At 49.9% G+C, this 21,746-nt stretch overlaps 1 protein-coding gene across 1 annotated transcript; it reads left to right on the top strand.

Moving 5' to 3' along the window:
• The first annotated feature begins 1,765 nt into the window (after window positions 1-1,765).
• On the top strand, window positions 1,766-16,639 carry LOC144158674 (uncharacterized). Its single transcript, XM_077689712.1, has 6 exons — window positions 1,766-1,984; window positions 2,126-2,204; window positions 9,169-9,296; window positions 9,732-9,870; window positions 14,628-14,632; window positions 15,087-16,639. The coding sequence occupies exons 1-6, from the start codon at window positions 1,766-1,768 to the stop codon at window positions 16,176-16,178; spliced, it is 1,662 nt and encodes a 553-aa protein (XP_077545838.1). The 3' UTR covers window positions 16,179-16,639.
• Window positions 16,640-21,746: the final 5,107 nt, after the last annotated feature.

Genomic DNA, 21,746 nt, shown 5'->3' on the forward strand with positions numbered 1-21,746 from the left:
ATAGCTGTGACTCTATAGACTAAACACACTAGGATGTTATATTATCGTCTAAAGAGAATTGTATGGTTTACAGTCTTTAGTGCAGGATCTATAAAAACTTCAATAGCTGGCTATAGCCTAATTTATGCCTTTTTATGGGTGACCATAGAGACCCATAGGCGGCCATAGCTCACCATACATTTTTCAATAGACGCCCATAAGGCATTTTTGTATGGGCTCACTACTTCAATTCTAAGTCACCCGTTATATTACAAAAATCGCCTGACCTTCCCCCTTTTAGCCGAAGCCAATCCACAGGCAACCGGCCACTGACCGGGATACGCCGTTTTCATAACCAGTCACTGTAGCGCAACCCTTTTCCCTCGGAGTTGGATGGCACAGCCGATGCAATGCAAGTGTACGTTGACGCAGGAATGGCCCATAAGCTCCTACACACCAGCCTTGTGTGCCCCACTCATCGAGAAGTGCAGCAGACCTGCTCATACCTCACCGAGGCACATCTTCCTTCAATAATGGCGGAACGTCTGGCCATTCGGGATGGCGTTATCCTCATTAGAGCCTCGCCTATGCATAAACCCGCCATCATGCCTTCACCTGTCCACAGACTCCGCACAGGCAGTCCGGGAACTCTGACGCACCGCCAAGTCACTCGACTGGACCTGCGATGTGCATCGCATTGTGAACTTATTTCCGTGCCCCGTGCGAGTTCTGTGGAAGAGACGTTCATTCGCAGGCCCGAAAGACGTTTTTCCAATCCAATCCAATCGACACCTGCCCACAGTGACGCTGACGCGGTCTGTCATCCCCAGAGGGTGACTAGGCCACTACCCCTGCTCAAGTTGTCGCGGAGTGGCACCCTCAAAATTCACAAGGAGTCCCTCCGGCGTTCCACGCGTGGTCTTCTTCCTCCGCGTGGGTCGGACCTTCCTGGTGGTTTAACCCGCCGCGAGTAGGTGGCGCTTTGAAGAATCCGCGGGGGCGCAGCTTTCGCCCCGGCGATAAAGGCCTCATGGGGGACGAAAGTTCCCCCAGAAATATGTCACTTCTGTAAAGCCCCTTCCACTGAAGCGACCCTGGGCCACCCCCTGGGGACATGCTCGGGCCTCCAGGCAGCACGAGTTCGTCACATGAGGGCCCTTGTGTACCACCGTGGACGACCACCTGACCTTCGCCGGTGGACGCGCGGTCCCCAATACCGGCCCCTCCTGGACTTCGTTGTGGAGAAGGGACTGCTGGACTACATTTAGTTTATGCCGAAGGGCGTACTTACGTAATAAAAAAATAATGATATGATGATGATGATGCCCTCAAAGTTTTTGCACGTACCCACAAGGGGGGATTGCTCAGGGCTAAATATAAATTACTGTAACACATAAGGCCCTCAAAATACTGGTTAATCCCTGGAAAGATCGAGGCCATAAAATGAACTTCATGCGAAGAGAATCTCCTCACGTTCCCTTCGTCTTCGTCACCGTTGTTATTATCATCAGCATTGACCAATGTTTGGGTTGGGCTGTCATCATTATCATTATTACTGACCCCTGTAGTGGTCCAGCTACCACGACCTACAAGCGGCTGCCACCGAACGAATCACGTAAGCCACGAATCGGAATCGAAGCGACATCGGTGAGCCCCTCGACCGCAACCCGTCAGGATCACCCCGTGTGCTGCAGACTTCCCCATGACGGCGCGCAGGAGTATCTTTTCGTCACGCAAAAGTTCTGATTTACCGAGTGGCCTGCTCCTGTTCGAGGGTGCAGCAGCGATGACTGCAGCCAAGGAAGCAGTTTCTGCCCGCGGCCACGGCGCCACCCGCGAAGTCGGCCCATGCACACAGGAGGAAAACCTAGACGAGCGGCACCGCTTCAGGTGCAGCTACGCTCTCCTCTTCCTCGGCCTTCTAGCCTGCTACGGGGCACTTTCCTGTCCCGAACTCATACAGACCGCTGCTGTCCTGTTCCCAGCAGCCGAGCTCAAGGTCCACGTCAGCGGAGTGACGATATCCTTGCGGGCCACGAGTACAATCAACGGCGAAAACCGCAGATTTCTCCCTGCCCCTCATCACCCTGACCGTCATGCATTCCGTGAGCAGGCGAATAGGCTGCGGTCTTGTGGCCTCCTGCAGCCAGCCTTGCCTGCAGCCCTGCCAATGGGCGTGGCCACGCTGCTCTTGATGTGTCCAGAAACTGCCGGACACGACTGGGGCACGTGTATTTCAGCCCCAAGAAGCTTGCTCACATACGTGAGGCGCGTGGAGGCACCGGATCATACCTGAGTGGTGCATTATATTGTACTTCTCACAGCGTTGTAATTTGGAGCAGAACGCCGATTGCGCTACTGATATGCGTAAATCGTTGGCTTGTAATTTTTAGTAATAAAAAGGTATTTTCCTGGTACGAGGCTGTGCGAAGAGGTGTAGTGATTTAGGCTAATTATTTTACGCTGATTAAGGTTCTTTTTTAATCTGAGAGTACACATGTCCTGGTGAAGGCGAAGGAGTGTACATGTCGTGGTGAAGTCGAACATTTGGTCGCGTGCTCGCCACGGTATCTCATTAAGCATCACTCCCTCCGAGAAAAGCAGAGCTGTGGGACCCGCTCCTTATGAGAGGCAGAGTGGCGGGCCATGCTGCTCCTCGCATGAATGAGAAGCGCAGCCTAGTGGAATGACACGCACGGTTGCCACTTTTGAAGAACGGTACACCGTGACCTGTCCCCTCATTTGGAACAGCAATGTGTCTTCGAGGGAAATAAGGAGCGGAACAATCGCCTTGTCGAAAGGGCCAGTGTGTTCCGTCCACTGATTGCTGATTTAGGTGGAAAGTGTGTGCCGTCCATCTGTTCCCCCTAACGTCAGTTTCCGTGGCGCAAATATTAAGGAAGCTCACAATAACGCGTAATACTCGAAGGTGGCGGAGCCGTAGGACACTTTCATGACCATCTAGATGGTTTAAGTCCCCGAATGCAGCCGATTTGCTTCTTCTTCGCATCCGCAACGACCTTTACTCCATCATTGTTGTAAATATCGGCTTTCTTCTTTTTTAAAGACGGTAGTCTTTCTTAGGCTACTTCAACGGAAAAATTTTGGTGTCTCTTTCTTATGTCGGTCTGACTGTTAATCGATTCAACCACTCGGCCAAAGCGAAGCAAATTCTGCGCAATAGTCTTATATACTCACAGCCAAATCAGAACGTCTAATTCCGGTTTAAATGTTCATACCGGTCAACATTGTTGGATAAGAACAAGACATTTCGGAAATGGAGGGGCGCGACGGAAGAAGAGCAGCATGAGAGGTGAGCAGGAAAGCGCAGGGAGGCATTTACTTGGCAAATGTCGACAAAGACTATCGTCTTTTGACGACATCTGCAATGAAAGGAGCAGATACGCGGCCCATTTTTCGTTAGTGATGATCATTGGACATAACCTTGAAGGGGCGTACGCTATGACGTCTATTTTTACTTCCGAGCAAGTGTTGCCACGATTACGGCGAATGCTGGAGTTATTTTTGTGGGCCCATCTTGGCTAATCTCCATTCTTGGCCAATCTCCATAAGTGGAAATGCTTGGATTGACAAACGTGCGCCGGGGACGTGGTCAAGACAATCTTGGCCCGTCTTAGATTATCTTCCTAAATGGGCATGCCTGGCTTGACAAACGTGGGCCGGGGACGCTCTGTGGCCGCCGCGAGGCATGCCCTCACGGACGCTCTGCATTTTGTTGGTATTTTTAACTGCGGACACCAAACTCTAACGATGAGCTAAACAGCTTCGCTGTTCAAAAACGTTCGAGCAGCTTCGCACAAATGGCGTGAAGACTGGGCAAACAGCGAAGCTGGGGCCCCACCTAGCTTACTCTTGTTTCGGCTAAGTTGATGCGTGGTTATGATTGTAGATTGTGCTGCTGAGTCCACAAATGCAGGTTCAATCCTGGCTGCCATGGCTGCTTTTCGAAAAGCAAACACACAGGGCCTCTTCTCGTCCGCACGTACTCCTACCGGCTGAGTCCCGCCATCTCTCTTCTTGCAGTAGTCGATCTCGTTTTCTGCCGCGCGTTCTCCGAGTAAGTAGAGCCCGACTGCGAGGCTAGCTCTTGAAGCTGTGGAAGTTTTGCGCGACTAAAGTTATCCGGTGTTATCCATAAATTTTCTTGAATGGTGAAGAAGAAAAAGAAGGAAACGTGCAGCACATGCCTCTATGCGCGTGCATATGCTGCTCCATCTCGAGCTTTGGCTGCTGCATGCCACGCGGCGTTCGTTCCTCGAACGATTGTCCGACGCTGTTGTCGCAGTGCACGGCTGCGATTTCGCGACGTCACAGGATTCTCGACCGCTCCCCACCGGAAAGTGAGTGCCGGGAACTGGTTTACCATTTTGGAAGGTTTTTGAATCCTGTACCCACCTAGATTCACGGAACCACGGCCTGCCCAGCAGGATATCTGCACGACCTGCTTCATTCCTCCCAGTGTTGTACACGTTCCTCTAAAATAGGAACGAAAGCTCGTTCCTCGTTCCTTCCCAGTTTTGAAACGAGTTCCCCTTACAAGTTCCTATATTTAGAAAGAACGCGTTCCAGACAGTTCGAACATTGTAACGTGTCGTTACATAAATGTTACAATTGATTTTTTTAAATTGAAGTCCCGTGTCGGATAATCCCGAGGCGAAATGAAGCGAGCAATTGAACACTCACATCGAACTACGTATATTATACGAATATTAACACCGCCGGCAGCAGATTATCTGGAGATAGAACGAATTCAAAGAAACGCTCCTAGGGGAATTTTTTCAGGGAGCACCGGACATTTTCCAGACATGTTTAACTGCATTTGTGGCGCTCGTCTATTACAAGTACAACACGTATGGAGCTTTCCACTTAAGTCTTCAAATGCGCAGTCAGGATACTGCACTTCATATGTGCGAATAGAAAGTTACCTGCACGAACATAAATGTCTTGCAGAAGACACCGCATCGATAGGAACAATACATAGGCGTTTAATGAATTCTGATTCAGTATTACAGTATGAATGAAAAAAGAATCTACAGAATACATATTCGCAACTTAGTAGAGTCCTTTGTTTAAACTTAGCAAGATTTGCATCTCGATGTTGTTTGGGGACAGAAGAACCCGTTTTTTTTTCGTCAAGACTTCGTTTGCAATGATGAAGAGCCTTCCCACCAAAGCTCTTGAGGTTACTACCATGTTGTACTTGAAAATAAGATGGTTCAGTCCCTCAGGCTGAGGAGACTGCCTCCGCATGCGCTCTCATAGGCGTGTGCTAGCATAGAACCCACGCTCACCATGGACAACGGTAGTTTTGTGTATATTTTGATTGACGGCCGTTGAAACACTCTGTGGTGCCATGCGCACAACTTTGGCCGTTCTGTATTGCTCCTTAAATTCTAGCACGCGCGAGCATCGAGCCAGAGTGCCAATAACAGAGCTTTAGTGTGTTACTCTACCGGATTGGGAGTTCCTGGTCGCCTTTTTGCCGCAGCCTTGTCTGCTGTAACTTTGTGCTACAGTTTTAAGCTTGGCCTGCGGCTTCTCGTTGTCAAAACGGAGAAACTCTGCGCACGGCAGCACCCACCAGGTTAGGGCTACCAACTCTCCAATGAAGGAAGTCGGGACGGGGAACGGCAGGTGGGGGGGAGGTAGCTTACCCTAACATAGGGGGACAACGAAATCAGTTTTCTTTATGGCGGTATCTTCCACACAAATTCATTGTTTTTTATGGTTGCGGCCTCTTGGAGAGCTGCTTCATCTGACTACATACTGCTCGTAACAATTGCTCTTGCTGAAGAATGTACTCGTAAATGTAGTCGCACTTTACGTGGAAGTTCAGCTTTACCGGAAGCTCTGCCTGGATAAGTTCGGGCTCACTTTGTGTTACGGAGCGTGACGCGCCTTGTTGCGCGTGCTTTGGATGGTCAAAAAATCCTAACTGGGCGGTCCGGAACAAATCCGGGACATATAGCTGTCCCGACAGGGACGGCGCGGGACTCAGGACGTTGTATGAAAAGTCGGTACAGTCCCACAAAATCAGGGGTGGTTGGTAACCCAACGTGAGTATACACTACTCGGCTCGCCATCGGGGCACGGCTGAAGCACTGGTCGAAACCGGTGCGTAACAATACACCACACTCAACGCACTGGTATGGTGCGAAGGAAAGGTGGCGCAATAATTCCCAGCAAAATTCCAAAACCAATCGTCAAAGCATACCTGGCATACACACGATGGTCCGCTAGGTGCGCGAGAAAGTTTACGGCGGTGCGTTCGAGCGCCATGGCCGCGCTATAGGGCGGTAGAACGACGGAGGTCAGATTTGGCTTGCATGCAGCTCTCAGGGGTGGTTGCCGTTGTGCATGAGATCATATAGCTGTCGCATCGCTTTGGATGGCAGCGGCAATATTTCAAGAATCTGAGGCTGAGAACTTGACGCCTTGTTTACACGCGGCTAGCGCAACGCCGGCGACCATGATGTCCATTGACAGACAGCAGAGAAGTCTCTTATGGCTCCTTCGACTGGCACGGCTGCCTGTGCTGTAGATACCACGTGTGCGATGAACACGATACAGACACGTCTTCTCCTGTTCGACTTTCGCGTTCCACTCTTATGCGCAAAGAAGAGGCCGCGGCATAAGACGAATCAAAGGGGCGTCGAAGCACCTGTCTCATGTGCATCTGCAGCCTACGTAGCCACAAGATTGTGCACACCCGGTGCAGTCTGCCCGACATGCTGCAGCCGCGCTGCGTGGTTATTATTCTGTCTTTGACCTTCGAGCACGGTGCACGTTCTTGGGAATGGCGGGCAAATTCAGCAGCTTCAATGTAGATAAACACACTAGCGGCCTGTGGCCTTTTGTACTAGCATTAGCGCCCTAAAGCCTTGGCCTCAAAAACAGCCAAATCCTAGCGATGGAACGTTTCCAGAAGGAACGACGTTCCCTCTGACGTTCCTTCGTAAAAGCAACGAGTTAACGTTTCAGTTCCAACCACTCTTAATGGCACGGTGGCGTTCCTCCGTTCCTCCCAAAAGGAACTAGTTCCAGCAACGCCGTTCCTTGGAACGCCATACCGTACAACACTGATGCCTCCTTTACGTTGCTGTTCATAACACGTTTTTGTACCCAACTGGTAGTATTGGGTCGCTTTACTGCCGAACATTAGGGTTTCCGTGGATTCACCAGGACAACCGTGGTACGTGGCGGTTTCTGGGCCTTGTCCATGTACAGCAAGCCTCTTCGTTCGAGGCCCGTCCTACGCCATCGCGTCGCCGTCCGGAAGTAGACGCAGTCTTTCCTACCTATCCCCATTTCCTCTTGTGTCCGGGGTACCGCGTTGCTAGCGCCTCCCAGAGTGCTTTCGGGGATCGTAAAGGCAGCGCGAGCATATGGCGTCGATTAAGTGGGCTTTCTTCCCAATTCTCAATAGCCACAATGCATGTACAAGGTCTGCCATAAGTAACTGGAACAAGATTTTGTGAATACCGTATTTACTCGCATAATGATCGCACTCGCGTAATGATCGCACCCTTGAAGTTCGTCGTCAAAATATGACTTTTTTTATTTCCAGCGCAATGATCGCACCCTGAACTTGCCGCAGCCATATGTCGTATGTGTGCCAAGTCTAGACGACGATGGTCGTGCTTACGTTAGTTTCCTCCACTTTCAAAGCGGACATGGCTACGTTACTGCCGCGGACTTGATGATATTAGCGATATCGGCAAGCGTGAGTTCATTAATGGTGCGGAAGAAACTCTCACTAAATGCACATAATGTACTCACGTACAAAACATAAAAAAACGCGCTCGGCTTGCTGTGTCGGCCGCCGGGTCTTGATGTCCCAAACTGTGAGAGCAGCAGCCACTTATTGGTCGACCTGTTCTCACCTCACAGCAAAATGGTTCCGGCGCGTTCTGTAATGAAAACAAAGGATTTTGCATCACTCGGTCTCATTCGGTGGTCAGTGGAGTTTTTATTACGTTTTGTTTGTTATGTTTATTATGTGCATGAGATTTATCGTAAACATTCTGACCTGCAACCTGCGTTTTCTGCGCTAAAACGTTTTCCCGAAAAATGTACCTCACGTAATGATCGCACCACCCAACTTTGCATTATATTTACGGAAAAAATTGCGGTCATTACGCGAGTAAATACAGTATCACAATATTTGTCTTACTGCCTTTATGACAGCCATTACCGGTTTATAGGAAGGTTTTTCTATTAGGCAGGACTCTTCTAAACTCACACCAATGTAGCCAGGCCGTTTCCGCGAAAAGTAGGAGATGGTGTTCCAATTATATTTGACGGCACCTGTTATTAGAATGTGGTAGTTTGCGAAATTCCCAGCCCCGCACTTGCTATTCCTTCGCGGTTCGTTTTACGCTGGCCAATAAAAATTCTTGTCCAATTTCTGCTTATGACTTATTATGCGTTTCGTTTGCTCTTTCGCTGATCAAGTACTTATCATTTGTTATATTATAGCATTAGAATATTGAGTTACTGGTTTGTAAACCGAATTTTTAACCGGAAATGACGGGATGTGTGAATATGACGCTTTTGCCGCAAAACTTTAATTCCAACCCGTGGATATAGTGGCAGCCAAGCGCACCGATCGAATTATAGTGAACTAGAATATTCTAGTACAGCATAGTTTCACTACAGCGTTTCGTCGGTTTTTCGTTTCTTCGCGGTAGTAGTATAAGTAGTAGAAGTGAGAATAAAATTACATTAAAAGGCTAGGAGGGTAGCTGCAGTAGTTTTTGGTTTACATTGGGAGCAGTTTCAAATTTTCCACGAGCCCCTCAATACGCCAGTAAACCATTCATACTTTAGAAATTTTTTTGACGAAGGAACTTATTTCAGGAAATGACTGTTGTGTCGCCGCTGATTTATTCTTTTTCTTTACTAGGTCCCCTATTTTTATGTAGTTTGAGATAAAATCGGTATAATATTTTTCGCTAGAGCGCCGTCCTTCAGAGAACCGAACTTGTGTATTGACTTCTGGCCTGTTTAAACTAAAAAAATTGGGAAAAGGTTTCCCAGCCCATTAACTTGCAGAGTAAAATGTAAAACTCTTCACCGCAAAACAGGACGTCGTTCTCCCTACAAGAAAGTGTAGGGTGCGTTGCGGGGTTGACTCACTCGAGACTTTTGACTTCACCTCGATTGCAGGTACCCAAGAACGGGCGGGCTTTCAGCTACCCCGTCCCCTCCCCTCCGTGCTCAGCCGCTCCAGCGTGACGGCACTCACTCACGAGTTCGACAGGCGGCGCAATGAAAAGACCCAAGTGCAGGCCAAGGCAAGTCGACATCTTGCTTATACTCGCGTGATTTATAGAAAAAATAGCGGCGAAACTACCATCCTGAAAAGCCGCGAAATTCCCAGTCAGTGGGCCTTGAAAGGGAAGGCACTGTGCTGAGAGGCTTTTTTCCTCTGTAAGCAGGCGTTGTGTTGCTGAACTCAAAGGCGTAGCGCGTGCGATTCCAGCCGCTTTTCTAATGGAGACGAAACGTGGAAACACTCGTGGGTCGAGATATCGGCGCACACTAAAGATCCCCAGGTGGTCCAAAACTAATCCGGAGCTCTACACTGCGGCGCGCCTCATGCATAGCCCAGGCGTAGCTTCTGCCTTCAGAATAGGAAAATTGGAATTGTTTGCCCTAAGCAAACGCACTCACGATCAAAGTTTTCGCTTCTCTCTGTTTTCCTGTCGGCCATCTCTTGTCCTGCTCAGGTTGAGCAGCACAGCCGTCAGCTCAGACAGCAGATGGACTGCCAGCTGCACAACAGCGAAGCCGCCCGCAAGGCTCTGGAGCAGCGTGCCCGAGAGAAGAAGCTCGAACTCAAGGAGGAGATCCGACTGCACGACCAGGGTCTGTGGTGATCTCAACTTCTCCTTTTTTCTTACTCTGTTCAAGAACCGCTGTTCAAGAGCGAAACAAATCGCGGTCACAACACGCGAAACAGCTGACGAGTACTCAGATATATCTTTTTTTTTTTTCACCCAAATCATTGGCCCCATTGCTTGGTTGGCGTGCGCTGTCCCTGTCACTAGTAAACTACAGTTCGTAGAGCTAATCAGTAAATACGGTGGCTTGCAGCGACTGAAAGAAAACCGTGACGACTGGAAGAAAAAAAAGTAGCCGCAGTAGACACAGAACAGGAGGTAACGTTGCGCTCGCAACCGCCAACCAAATGCACGCCCATTCTATCAACTGGGAATGGCTACGAGATTCCCAGACGCGAAAATAATAAGCTGATTAGAAGTAACAGATGGAATTTTCGTAACCTGAGCCTTTGTCTCGAGCGATCGTAAGACTTTTGAGGTACGCCGGCGGGAAAATCGTGGGTGCATATGACAGCGAGCTTGGATCCGTCGGTGGTTTACCCCCAACGGAATGGGCACTGCATATTCTTCATTACTTCGATGGCTGCCATTCAGTTTCATCGGTACTATGTAAAAAAATTACAATCGTCTCCCGCACACGGACATAGTCGGGTGAAAATGTCAACAAGGAATATCAATTAGTCACTTTACGCAGTGCACACAGCGTTCATTGGTCCTGAAGGCGTGACCGTGTTGAAACACAGCGTTCTCGGCGGGCAATTAGAATAAGAATGTGCAGAGTTCATGGCCTAACAGTTCGTATGCGACATCACGAAGTCACAGTCTCTCCGTATACCATCCTCAGGGCTCTCTGCTCGCCGGCCCACCACGTATAGTACCCGCGTGTGCCGGGCCAATGTTCTCTTGCACGCTCCGTGTAATGAGTGTTAGAACGAACTGCGGCCGTATTCTCAACTGCATTAATTCACGGTAAATTCGCTGTGTTTTTTTTTCGTAAGCAAAACGTAAGTAGTCGGTGACGTGATGCACGTATAGGTAGGCGACATGCAGTGTAATTTGACGCTCGCCTTTTTTACCGTATCTACCTATCTGTTTCAATCGCTTTTAGTAACAAAGTTGAGCTCTCTGCTTCATTGCAAGCTTTGATGTGTTATCACCTCACCGCTGTCGCCCCCGCTACGCTATCGCCTGCTGCTGTGTTACACGTTTATGGCGTGATCACAGACAAAGACGCCCGTGACCATCGGTTGTATGACGCGGAAAAAACTGCGAAACGCTACGGCTGAGCGTACCGATGCTGCCTATTCACTCATTACTCAAGCTCGAACTCAATCAGCGCAGTAATGAATAAAGCAGTCAGATTTATTTGTTATTTTTCTCTTGAATTGTATCATGTGGCCCTCCACTTTACTAGAAGGAGTGTGGACAAATTCCATGCGTTGGGTTTTGTGTAATGGAGAGGCTGAGCTGCCCTGTTATGTTACTGTTACGCCAAACAAATAATTGCTATTTTATTGCAAAACATAACAAGAAAATACGAGGTATTATTTTTATCCTCCATTATAGCTGACTTGGAAACAGTCAAAACTATTATTTATTTCGCTAGAAAACAGTTTAACCCTGCGCTTCCTGCGAAAATGCGCCTGCTGCAAATTCACGCAGATTTCACGGCGCCGAAGGTCTGTGAGTTTTTTGTCATTTCACGGTGACGACAGCCGCTATTTGCAAGCTGTTGCATAACAGTAGGTCACTTTTAGACAGACTGTAGTTACCAATGTGCGACGTAAGCATTCCCGCCAACTGTTTATATTACGTCACGTCTTCTCAGCCAATCATAGAGGTGTGACATCCAAGCCTTATTGCTTTTGAATAGCAAAGACAGGCCTACGTTGTCATGTCCGCTGCATTTCGTGTAGTTTTCCATTGCCGACAAGAATTATGCGCTTTCAATGGAGAGAAATAAGGCAAAGTTTATAACTAGGGCCAGTAAACATTATGAAACATCAAAATAACGAAAGCACACACTACTGCATAGTCAAGCGGAAAGCTAGTGATCAAAAGGGAAAGCTAATCAGACAAAGCTTCTGACGAATTCACAGTTTCCGTGAATTTACGGCGTCGAGAATAGGGCCTTTGTAGGCGATTCGAAACTTGCCCTCGCTATCCTCCCTTCCACCACCAGGGCCACTCAGTTGGGCAATGACGGCTGCATGCCTTATCTTATAGCGATAAAAATAAATCCCGGGACGCGTATACATTTCCTAGTAAGTACAGCCAGCCGTCACCTCAACTTGCTTATGGGGGTTGTATCACAGCATAAACGCATTTAAAGCATACAAAACCACCCGAACTAAAATAAACAACAGCCAAAATGGACGTGCAATGGTTCAAAACCACGGTGTAGAAAAATATTCAACAGAAATAGCCGAAACCGACCTAAATGGGGCAAACCCGCAAAGACGTACAAGAAGCAGTAGCTGAAACTGACCAAGAGGCAACGAAAATACCGGAAATCCCATTTTTAATGCATAAAGATCTCATAAATAGATTATATGCGTTATAAAAAATGTTAATATTGCAATATGACTAACCCTTGAAAATGAAAAGAAAAGCGGCCACAGATTTGAGCCCGGGCTAGAATGTTAACTTCGCAGGAGCGGAACTACTACACTAAGAGAGCAAGCGGTTCTGAGTGATTAAATTGAGGGCCACAAGCACGTGGACATAGCTTCAAACATGCCCCTAGACGGCGCCATGCGTCGCTTGGCTGTGCTGACTAGGAAACGCCTATAGGTTCCCGGGACATCTCCCCTAACGTGAAACCTGGGGAGGGGTGAAGCATGCATGTGTACTATAAGTGTATTCTTGGCGCCTTGGCGTTCTTGCCAACGGGGATGAAACCGTCGGGGAGTTGAGGTATACAGCTTGGTTTTGAAAGTCTCGTATATTTGAAGCCCGAAGTGCTCTTGCTCGAGGCATTGGAAAACGAGTGCCCCGGTGTGTTCTTTTAGTACGCGTTTTTGTGCACGGAGATCATACGTTCTAGCGCGGGATGTTGGAAAACGAGTGTCCCGGTGTGTTCTTTTAGTACTCGTTACGTTCTAGCCCGAGGCATTGGAAAACGAGTGTCCCGGTGTTTTAGTACAGTGACTACATGAGACGACGACGACAGGAGACACTGACAGACCGAGCACCTAGGGGCTTCCCTAAAACTTCCGAAGAGACGGGACAGCGCAGCGAAACAGGACCGAGGAATAGAAACGGGCGCTGAATAGCAACGGCTCATTTTTCGAACGTACAAGCAAATTTACGCCAAAAAAAGGACAACAAAGTTTCTACGACACAGACGGCAAAAAAATAATGATCAAAAAGTTTTTTGTTAGTTGTTTCTGTCTCTTTTTTTTTTTGCTGTCCGTATTTTCTTACCTTATAAACTTTGTTGTCCTGTTTTGGGTGTAAATTTGCTTGTACGCTTGAAAAATAAACAGTTGCTAGATTGCACCCGTTTGTGTACTATGCGTTTCTATTCGTCGGTCCTGTTTCGTTCGCGCTGTTCCGTCTTTTCATGAACATTAACAAACTAACTCGCACCATACTCCTGCTGAAACTTCCTCTTTTTGCTTCTTGGCTGCCGGAGACATCTTATTGAGAGCAAACGTGGCGATCGCCGCATACACAACGAACGCACGCGCGCTGTTCAGCGGTAGCTGCTAGAGTAGCCCAAGCCAAAGCTGTAGCGTGAGTCACTTTGTCTCGCGCCCTGGTGGTGTCAGTGTTAGGCAGCCTTAACGCCGCTCGCTGCACGGGCTGCATGGTCTTTTTTGTAACCAAATAGGGCGGTGGCCACGCAAGTGCTCTATGGCAGAATTTTACACAGTTTGAGCCTGAAGACCGAGAAATAACTTTATTGCTTGACAGCCAGTTATCGTATAGACGTCGGTCAAGAGCCCTTGGGCTCTGGCAGAGTGTGGCCAGCTAAATGGCCCAGACTTAAACCCCGGGTCGGAGCTGAGCAGTACGGTCTCCTATTGTCCTACACTGGTGATTTTACAACCTAACGTGGTCGCCTCTGGACAGGCCCACAGCATGTGCACTAGTTGTGCCCGGTCCTTACACCGGTTGCACTTGCCTGAATATTGCCCGGGGTAGCAGTGACTGTACGCAACCGGGTTGGGGTACGAGTTCGTTTGCAGAAGTCGCCAAGCCATGGATTGCCATTTACTGAGGGTAGGATGAGCTGGGGGAAGCGGACCCGCTCTAGCCTATAGTGATGAGTGATGCCTCTAAAGGACACGAGCCGATCCCTGCCCGAACATCGAAGTGAATGAGTGCTTTGATCGTAACAAGCTCGGATAGCAAGTCCTTGAGCAGCGTCGTTCGCGTATTTCTTCCCGGCCAAGCCTGAGTGCGCAGGTGCTCATATTAGATATATATTTCCGGACAGCTGAATATTGTGCAGTCCAGTCCTGAGAATTGCGGAATTTTCTTGGGAAATGCGGCCCCTTGCGTAATTTGTAATAGCAGACTTTGAGTCGCTCACCACATACTTAATTTTTGGGGAGGCCGTCATCGCCAAGGCAATGACCGCCTCTCCGCCCAACTCCGGTTCGATCATGCGGACTGACCCGGAGCTGAATGAATTACCCTGCCGATTGACTACCGCCAGGGGCCATGGCATCGCGACCCGGGTAAACGGCCCCGTCCACGTAAACCACGTCCTCCAAATTTCGGAACCGTTTGTGCACGGCTTTTGCCCTTGCCTGTCTACGTTCTATATTGTAGACCAGGTGCGTGTTTTTAGAGATCGGTGGAATGTCAATTTGTTCGCGCACTTCGGGGGCCAAGGATACCTTTGCTGAGCCGCCTGAAAGAAAAAAAATGCATTTGAGCCCTTTTTCGCACTTTAAGGCTCAAGTGTGAAGGTTAAATGCCGACCGGACTTGCAGCGAATTTCGTTAACGCGGATCGCTTTCCAAAAATATTTCTTGCCCTCCGCCAAAATCATTCCGTGTAAAGACGTTGGATTTTTGTGAAGAGGGTGGCTTTTCTTATTCGTAGATGACTCTACTCTGTTTTGTTCTGTTTTTTTACTGATATAAAAAAAACAGCTTCAGGTGTTACTATTCCATGGTTATGCATATGTATGCTGAACCTTAGATGTGACACCACTCGAAAAGTATTCCATCCTTATTGCTGCAATTTTTTAAATGGCTGTTTTGTGTGTTCATTGCTTTATTGCAGAGCCAACTTCTGTCCTCAGAGAAGCAGAAGCAGAGCCTGAAGAAAACTCAGCCAGAGCCTGTCGGAGCTGAAACGCGAGGCAGCACGCTGCCAAGACTTGGAGAATCGTCTGTGGAATGCCGACCGAAAGCTCCAAGAGCTGCTGGAAGTGGTCAAGGAGCCACAGATCACCTGAGGGGAGAGCTGGACAAGTCGCAGAGGTCCGTCACGGAGCCCGCCGCAAGGGTGCAGAAGCTGGAGGCCGAGCGACTCGAGCGAGAGGCGTCTCAGAAAGCCTGCGCCCTGGAGCAAGAAATCCAGGGGCTTGGCAAGCAAGTCGAAGAAAGCCAAGCTGTAGCCAAGACGCTGTGGGAGAGAGAAGCCGAGGTGGCTGCACTGTCGGATATCAAGCGGGACCTCGAAGACGCTGCCCAGAAGCTCTTCATGAGCGTTGAGGAGTTGACCAGAGAGCTTGAGCAGAAGCAAGAGCGCCGTCGGTGTCTTCAGAAGGAGGTTGTGGACAGCAAAGACCTCGTTTCCAGCGCCAGCAGCCTGCAGGACCATCTTGAGGAAGCGGCGCGTCGCTGTGATGAGATCAAGTCTGGCTTGGAAGTGAGCGAGGACACGAGGGAGCAGTTGGGGGTGATATGCGCCAGGCAAGAGGTCGAGTGCCAAAAGATGAGAGGGCTCGAGAGTGCTCTCGTGTGGCACCTCGAGGAACTGTTGTGCGAGAGGGAGAGCGAGAAGGCGAAGCTGCTCAAGGACCTCTCAGAGATGGAAGCGGCCCTGAAAGATTTTGAGGGCGAAGCCCAGGAGCTTCGGAGGAAGGCGGACAAAGCCGAGGTCGGCCTCAAGGCGAGGAGCGACCTCTTGCTGCAGAACGTTGACGCACTGAAGGAGCGCAACATGGCCCCTAAGGAGCAAGAGACGATACTCGAGAGGATGACGCAGGAGCTCGGCGACGCTTTGCAGAAGCAGCGAAGCCTGGAGGAAGCCGAGGAGCCCATCCGACGGATCGCGGCAGAGAAGGAAGCCGAAATCATCGCCCTGAAGAACGACAACTCGACTGAAAAGGAGACCTCCCAGAACATGGCCGAGATCTGCATCTCCTAGAACGCCATCGAGGTCGGGCTGGTGACCATGACGAAAAAGTGCGACGCGCCCAGACTTACCTTATGGGGACGAAGCATGCCGCTATGGTCTTTCTGGGCACTGCAATGATGGAGAGCGAGACCATGGTGACCCAGCTCGAAAGGGAGCTCGCCCGAGCCAAGAAGCGTGACTTAGCCTGTTCTCTCTTTTTTAATCTTTTCAACCTTCGATTTTTTCATTTTTTTGCTAGGATTTTGATCTTTCAATCCAAACGACTAGGCTAGTCTCTCATCTTATTGAGCATGAGGGAAACACAAGGGGTATTAATAAACTCGTCTGTTTGCCTATGTGGGCTTATGCAAGCGGGTAGGGCGCATTTTCTTAGCCAAATCTCCTAACTGCTACCCTGTCTGCATCACTGCCTCATTAGGCCACCTGTATCTCCCCCTCTGTTTTTCCTTCTCGTGCAAGAGGCAAGTTTTTACCCGTAAGTCTTAATGAAATACAGCCCCATTGTGAGGTTCTATTGGAGGTTTAATGCGTGTGCACAATGATCGTGTAATAAACATTTATCCGGTCTCCTTCTGTGCATGACTGTCCCGACTTTAAAGCTGCTGCATAGCATGATTCATCAGAACCCTTGGATACCTCGGATGGCAGTTCTCTGCAGTGCACTTTCTGCCCAAGTTGGTGCAGCGTGAGCAGTCTCTGTGCTGCACTTTTAATGTCCAAGTGAGCAGGGCAGACCCAAAGCATGTACCCCTTCACTTGGTCTAGCTCTGCTCCACTTGCTTGCCAAGAGAACTTTGTTGATTTGGAGAAGATTCTCACCTGACCCTCTTGGGATCTTTTAAAGGGACAATGAAGTGATTTGTAAACATTGCGGGATTACTAGCGCAAATTGTAGTTCGGAGTCCGTAGGCATTGTTTCGACCACTCTGGCAGCGTTTACGCGAATTTATTTAGTAGAAAAATCAATTCGAAAATGCTGTCCTCCTCTCTTTACGCTCGCCCATTTTCTGTGGCGTTTTCGTGTGACGTCAGCAGGAGATGAGCTGGAAAATGGCTGCGCTACTGCACGGTTCGCCGACCAGCCGACCTACCGATCGAGTCAGTCGGCCCAGCGTTTCGTCCGCCGGCCGCCGACGGGTCGTCGCTATTCGCTCGCTCAATTGAAACTAAGCCACAACACCTTTGTGAATGAAAGAATGTGCCTTTCCTTACTTTGTTAGTTTGTACAGTGTGTCAAACTCAGAGTCCGGGTCGCTCCACACAAGCGCTGCACAAGTGCACATGCGACGCTTCGCTGACTTTACTCTAGTAGGAAAATCTAAGGCCAATTGAAGGCGGGAGAAGAGTCAGCGAAGTCAATATAGGTACTAAGAAAATAAAATCACCTGAAAATTTTACAGTACAACGCAAAACTAGGGAGCAGGAAGCACTTTTTGCGCTGGGTAAACAAGCACAGCGGTCAGCAGCACGACCGCACATCTGCGAACGCTTTTCCGTCAAAGAAATGCAATTGCTAGGTCTGATATACAACAAATAGTCACATAAAGCACTTAAAATGCTTAAAATAAATAAAAGTGTAAACTAGTCATACATTATAAACCTTATATATCCAAAGCGGCCAGCGCCGGCTCGTGGCCTGGCGGTCTGAGGCGCTGGAATTAGTTTTGAGAGTCGCAAGTTCGAATCCCCGAGAGTACATGTATTTTTTTTTTTTGTAAGTTGATTTTTTCGTATGCGGCCGATCTTTTCTGAACTGAGTTCACCATTTTTGCGCCGTAACGTTCACTGCTCCACGAGCGAGATCGCAGAACGCGCGCATACTGACAATGACGCGCTAGCGAGTTCTCGTTGGCGTGCTGTTGCCACAAGCACCGACTGCTTGCGGGCAGTGGGCCCAGGCCTGAATCAGCACACCCTTGGCCTGGTGCGAACTAGCTTTTTACGAACAGACATGAGTGAGGCAAGCTCCGAATATGCGGGAAAAGCGCATGGCATTTGAGAGTCTGCGGTGACGCGGAGGGCGTTCATCCACTGCGTAGGCCTCGTCTAGTGATTTCTACGATTCCAAGCCGCCCTGGGAGGTTTATCTTAGACATTTGACAGCCGACAACGTGGCAGAAGCGCGGTACGGTGATAATTGAGAAATCGAGAATGCCCATCCAACAACGCCATCAGATGTCAAGCATGTTGTTTTACAGAACCGAAACCGAAACTTTTGATTGCTAACCTTGGGCATCGTCCAATCACGGTGCCCCCCCCTCCTGGCGTCACAGCCGTTAGTTGGTGCGGCCGCCGCAAACCGCGCATAGTAGTTTTTCTTCTTTCGCGCTTTGTAAAATAATTACCGATTTGTCAACCGGATAAACGATGAATAGTGTGTTAATTGGAGACAGTCTACACAGTGCAAGCAAAAACGGGAGCTTGACAAATTCACTTCAGTGTCCCTTTAAAGGCTAGTTTTACTCTTGGAACGTGCTTCTCTGAGATGGGCGTTATCAGTGTGCGTACTGGAGCCCATATTCACTGTACAGGGGTACCAGAAAGGACACTCATGGAGGCAGGCTAGACACAACTACAGAGTCTCCAACAGAGCTTTGAAATTGGAATAAACTCAAGTTTTCGCGCAAGAAATGTGCTTGTAAATGTATAATGGGTTTCCACTTCTCAGCATTGCACTGTCCATAGCTAACAAAAGATGCTCCGCAATCGCACTGTACAGGTTAAAGCTGTGGTCGGGCTGTCAAACTGGAGCAGTATGCTTCTTCACTTGTTGTTCAAGTAGTACAGTGATTTTCGTGCCACCATCATAACACGGTAGGTAGCCATATACAAATGTCCGAATTTCAGTGGAAGTAGCCCCCAAGGGCTACTTCCACTTCGACACCTGCCACTTGGGCATCCTTAAAACCACCAGCACTGCGGGTAGTACATAAAAAAGGAGCAGTAGTGCGCTCGCTGCATCCATGAAGAGCAGCTTTGCTGACGAGCCTGTACTCGGGTAGCAGGAATCAAGGAACGATCGACTCTCACTGGGGCGTACATGAGTTCCAACTGCTTGCAGTCAGCAAGCTGCAGATGAAACATTGCTGTTGAAACATTGCTGATGAAACATGCACAAGTTTCGTAGCCTCAACCCTAATGAGACCCTGACAAGGAAGCAAAGTTGGGAATGTGAGTTATTGGGGATGCATTTTGTGTTATAAGAGTGCAACAGAGACCAGTGTAAATTGACCAATCAGCTTAGGCTCAAAATGCCGAAGGGGGAGCGGCCGCTTATGGGGCTTGAGCCCCCGCCCCCCCCCGCTGAAGTTCTGTCTGGCTGTCATGCACGGGGACCAAGGCAACCACCTGCGCCGTTAACCATTCTAGGATTTTGTTTACAACCACAGGAATCCTGTCCGTAAAGCGCACCTACTCTGCTTTGGTGGCCCGTTTTCCTCCTGGCATGCCCAACTTTTATGCGTCCTTCGCCCACGGGAGTGCTAGCGCTCCCCTACACGACGGAGAGTAGCTGCTCAGAACAGACTAAGGGAGATTGGCATGCGAAGCAGCAGGCATGACTGCTTCCGTACCTCCACGCAACCAGGGCCGCCGCCGGAAACCGTGACCCTAACAACTTCGGACTTCGCCCCTCTCCCCACCGCGAACACCTCGATATTTTGCGAATATACATACAAATTTGCTGCTGTGGCGCCGTTCATCGGCAAAACGATCTATTGCCACAAGCCCGTTCTACAGGGTGTGAGTTTACCTGAGGGGGTACCTGCTGATTTAACTACCCGCAAGGGCCCGGCGAAGTGTTGCAAGGAAGGCTGAGCGGGCCAGAATAACCGATCGGGCGGATTTCCCGCGGCCGCATTCAAATTTGAGGGCCCGCAAGCACCCGAGAGGCATGCTTTCACCTCTTCTTTCGATTGAGCCGGAGCTTGAATGCCTGGACTGCGATTAACTGCCGCTCAAAGCAGGAAAACTGAGCGTGGCTGTGGTCCTGGCGCGGGAGGTGTACTTTATTTATTCTACCCGACACGGTGGCTCAGTGGCTAAGGCGTTGCGCTTCTGTGCACGAGGACGCGGGTAGATTCCCGGCTGCAGCGGCCGCTTTTCTAATGGAGGCGAAAAGCAAAAACGCCCGCGTGTGCGAGATTTCGGCGCGCGTTAAAGATCAACAGGTGGTCAAAATTAATCCGGAGTCTTCCACCACGGCGCGCCTCATCGCCTATGAAACGTCGGCGCGTTAAACCCCACAATCAATCAATCAGCCAATTTATTCATTCGGCTGCAGCGGTACCGGGCGGCGCAGGCCCGCGGAAAGGGCCCACCCACATTCGCCAGGACGTGTTGTTTTTGGGCGGGTTACTCGTTTTGGCCTCTCAGTCGTTCCCATGGTGAAGTCACGAGGGTTCGAGTCCCAGCGCAATGCCCCGCAGCGAGCGTTTTCGTCGCGGCGCGTCGGTTATTCGGCGCCGCATTAGTGACCCTTGGTAGCACGAACGTTTTCTTAGCGGCTGCGAATAGGCCTAGGGACGAGCTTTCCAACGAGTGTTAGTACGATTCCATGAAGGAATTTTCGGACCGCCAGCGGGCTGCTAAAAAGCGGCAGTAGCTGCGGAAGCCCCAAAACGAGGGAATGGCGATGTTCGGTAGCCCTGTAAACGCACTTGACTTCCGTCTAAACGCTGGAGACGCCCAGCATCATCTTTCTGAGGTCCTTACAAACCCATCAAATTTAAGACGAGCGGCGTAGGCCGATGTACTGCCTCGCGAGGACCCGGCGAATTGTTGTTAGGATGGCTGAACGGGCCTGAATTTACGATCGGGTGCATTATCCGCGGCCGCAGTGAAAATGGGGGGCGCGCAAGCACCAGAGAGGCATTTTTGTCAGTTCTATGGCACCTCTTCTTTTGATTGAGCCGGTTTTCGTGCGCCTCGGCCTGGGTTTACCACCTCTCATGGCGCGGAAACGGACCGCGGACGTGGGCTGAAGAGGGAAAGGGGAGGGGGCAAGGGGAGGGGGGGGGGGGGGGGGGCTGTTTGGTTCTTGCAGTACAACCTCGAGCCACAGACCAACGAAAAGCGCGCCCTCACGTTCGCCTGCACGTATGCGTCTCCGCGGCATCTAGATTTGGCCTCTCCCTAGTTTCCAATGTGCAGTTACGGGCGCCAGAAGCATGGCAGAACACCCGAAGCGTTCTAGGGCAGCCGGGTTTGTTAACCAGAGCGCGTCGGTTACTCGGCGCTAGCGTCGTCAGGGTTTGCCGCACAAACGACTTCTTTACAGCTGCGGGTAGGTAGAGAAGTGAGCTTTCGAGTGAGTGCTCACACCATTCGCCAAGCGCGAATTTCGGGCCAGCTGGCCGCGTCGGCCGCTTGTATGATAGAGGCGAAAAGCAAAAACGCCCGTGTGTACGAGATTTCGGCGCACGTTAAAGATCCCCAGATGGTCAAACTTAATCGCGAGCCCTCCATTACGGCGCGCTTCATAGCCTGCGTTGCGCCGGAGCTTTAAACCCCACAATCAATCACTTTAGGGCCAGCTATCTGGCGGCGAAACATCGGAAATCCTGGCGGAAGCCGCAA

This window comes from Haemaphysalis longicornis, unplaced genomic scaffold (genome assembly GCF_048455015.1).
Source record: "Haemaphysalis longicornis isolate Haplotype H1 unplaced genomic scaffold, Haemaphysalis longicornis Haplotype H1 scaffold_1, whole genome shotgun sequence".
NCBI lineage: Eukaryota > Metazoa > Arthropoda > Arachnida > Ixodida > Ixodidae > Haemaphysalis > Haemaphysalis longicornis.

Excerpts from the sequence above, each read along its gene's own strand:
- LOC144158674 (XM_077689712.1), top strand. The coding sequence starts at position 1,766 with ATGACTGCAGCCAAGGAAGCAGTTTCTGCCCGCGGCCACGGCGCCACC. Across the intron at positions 2,205-9,168 it reads AACTGCCGGACACGACTGGG|GTACCCAAGAACGGGCGGGC; the intron begins GCACGTGTATTT and ends CCTCGATTGCAG. Across the intron at positions 9,297-9,731 it reads AGACCCAAGTGCAGGCCAAG|GTTGAGCAGCACAGCCGTCA; the intron begins GCAAGTCGACAT and ends TGTCCTGCTCAG.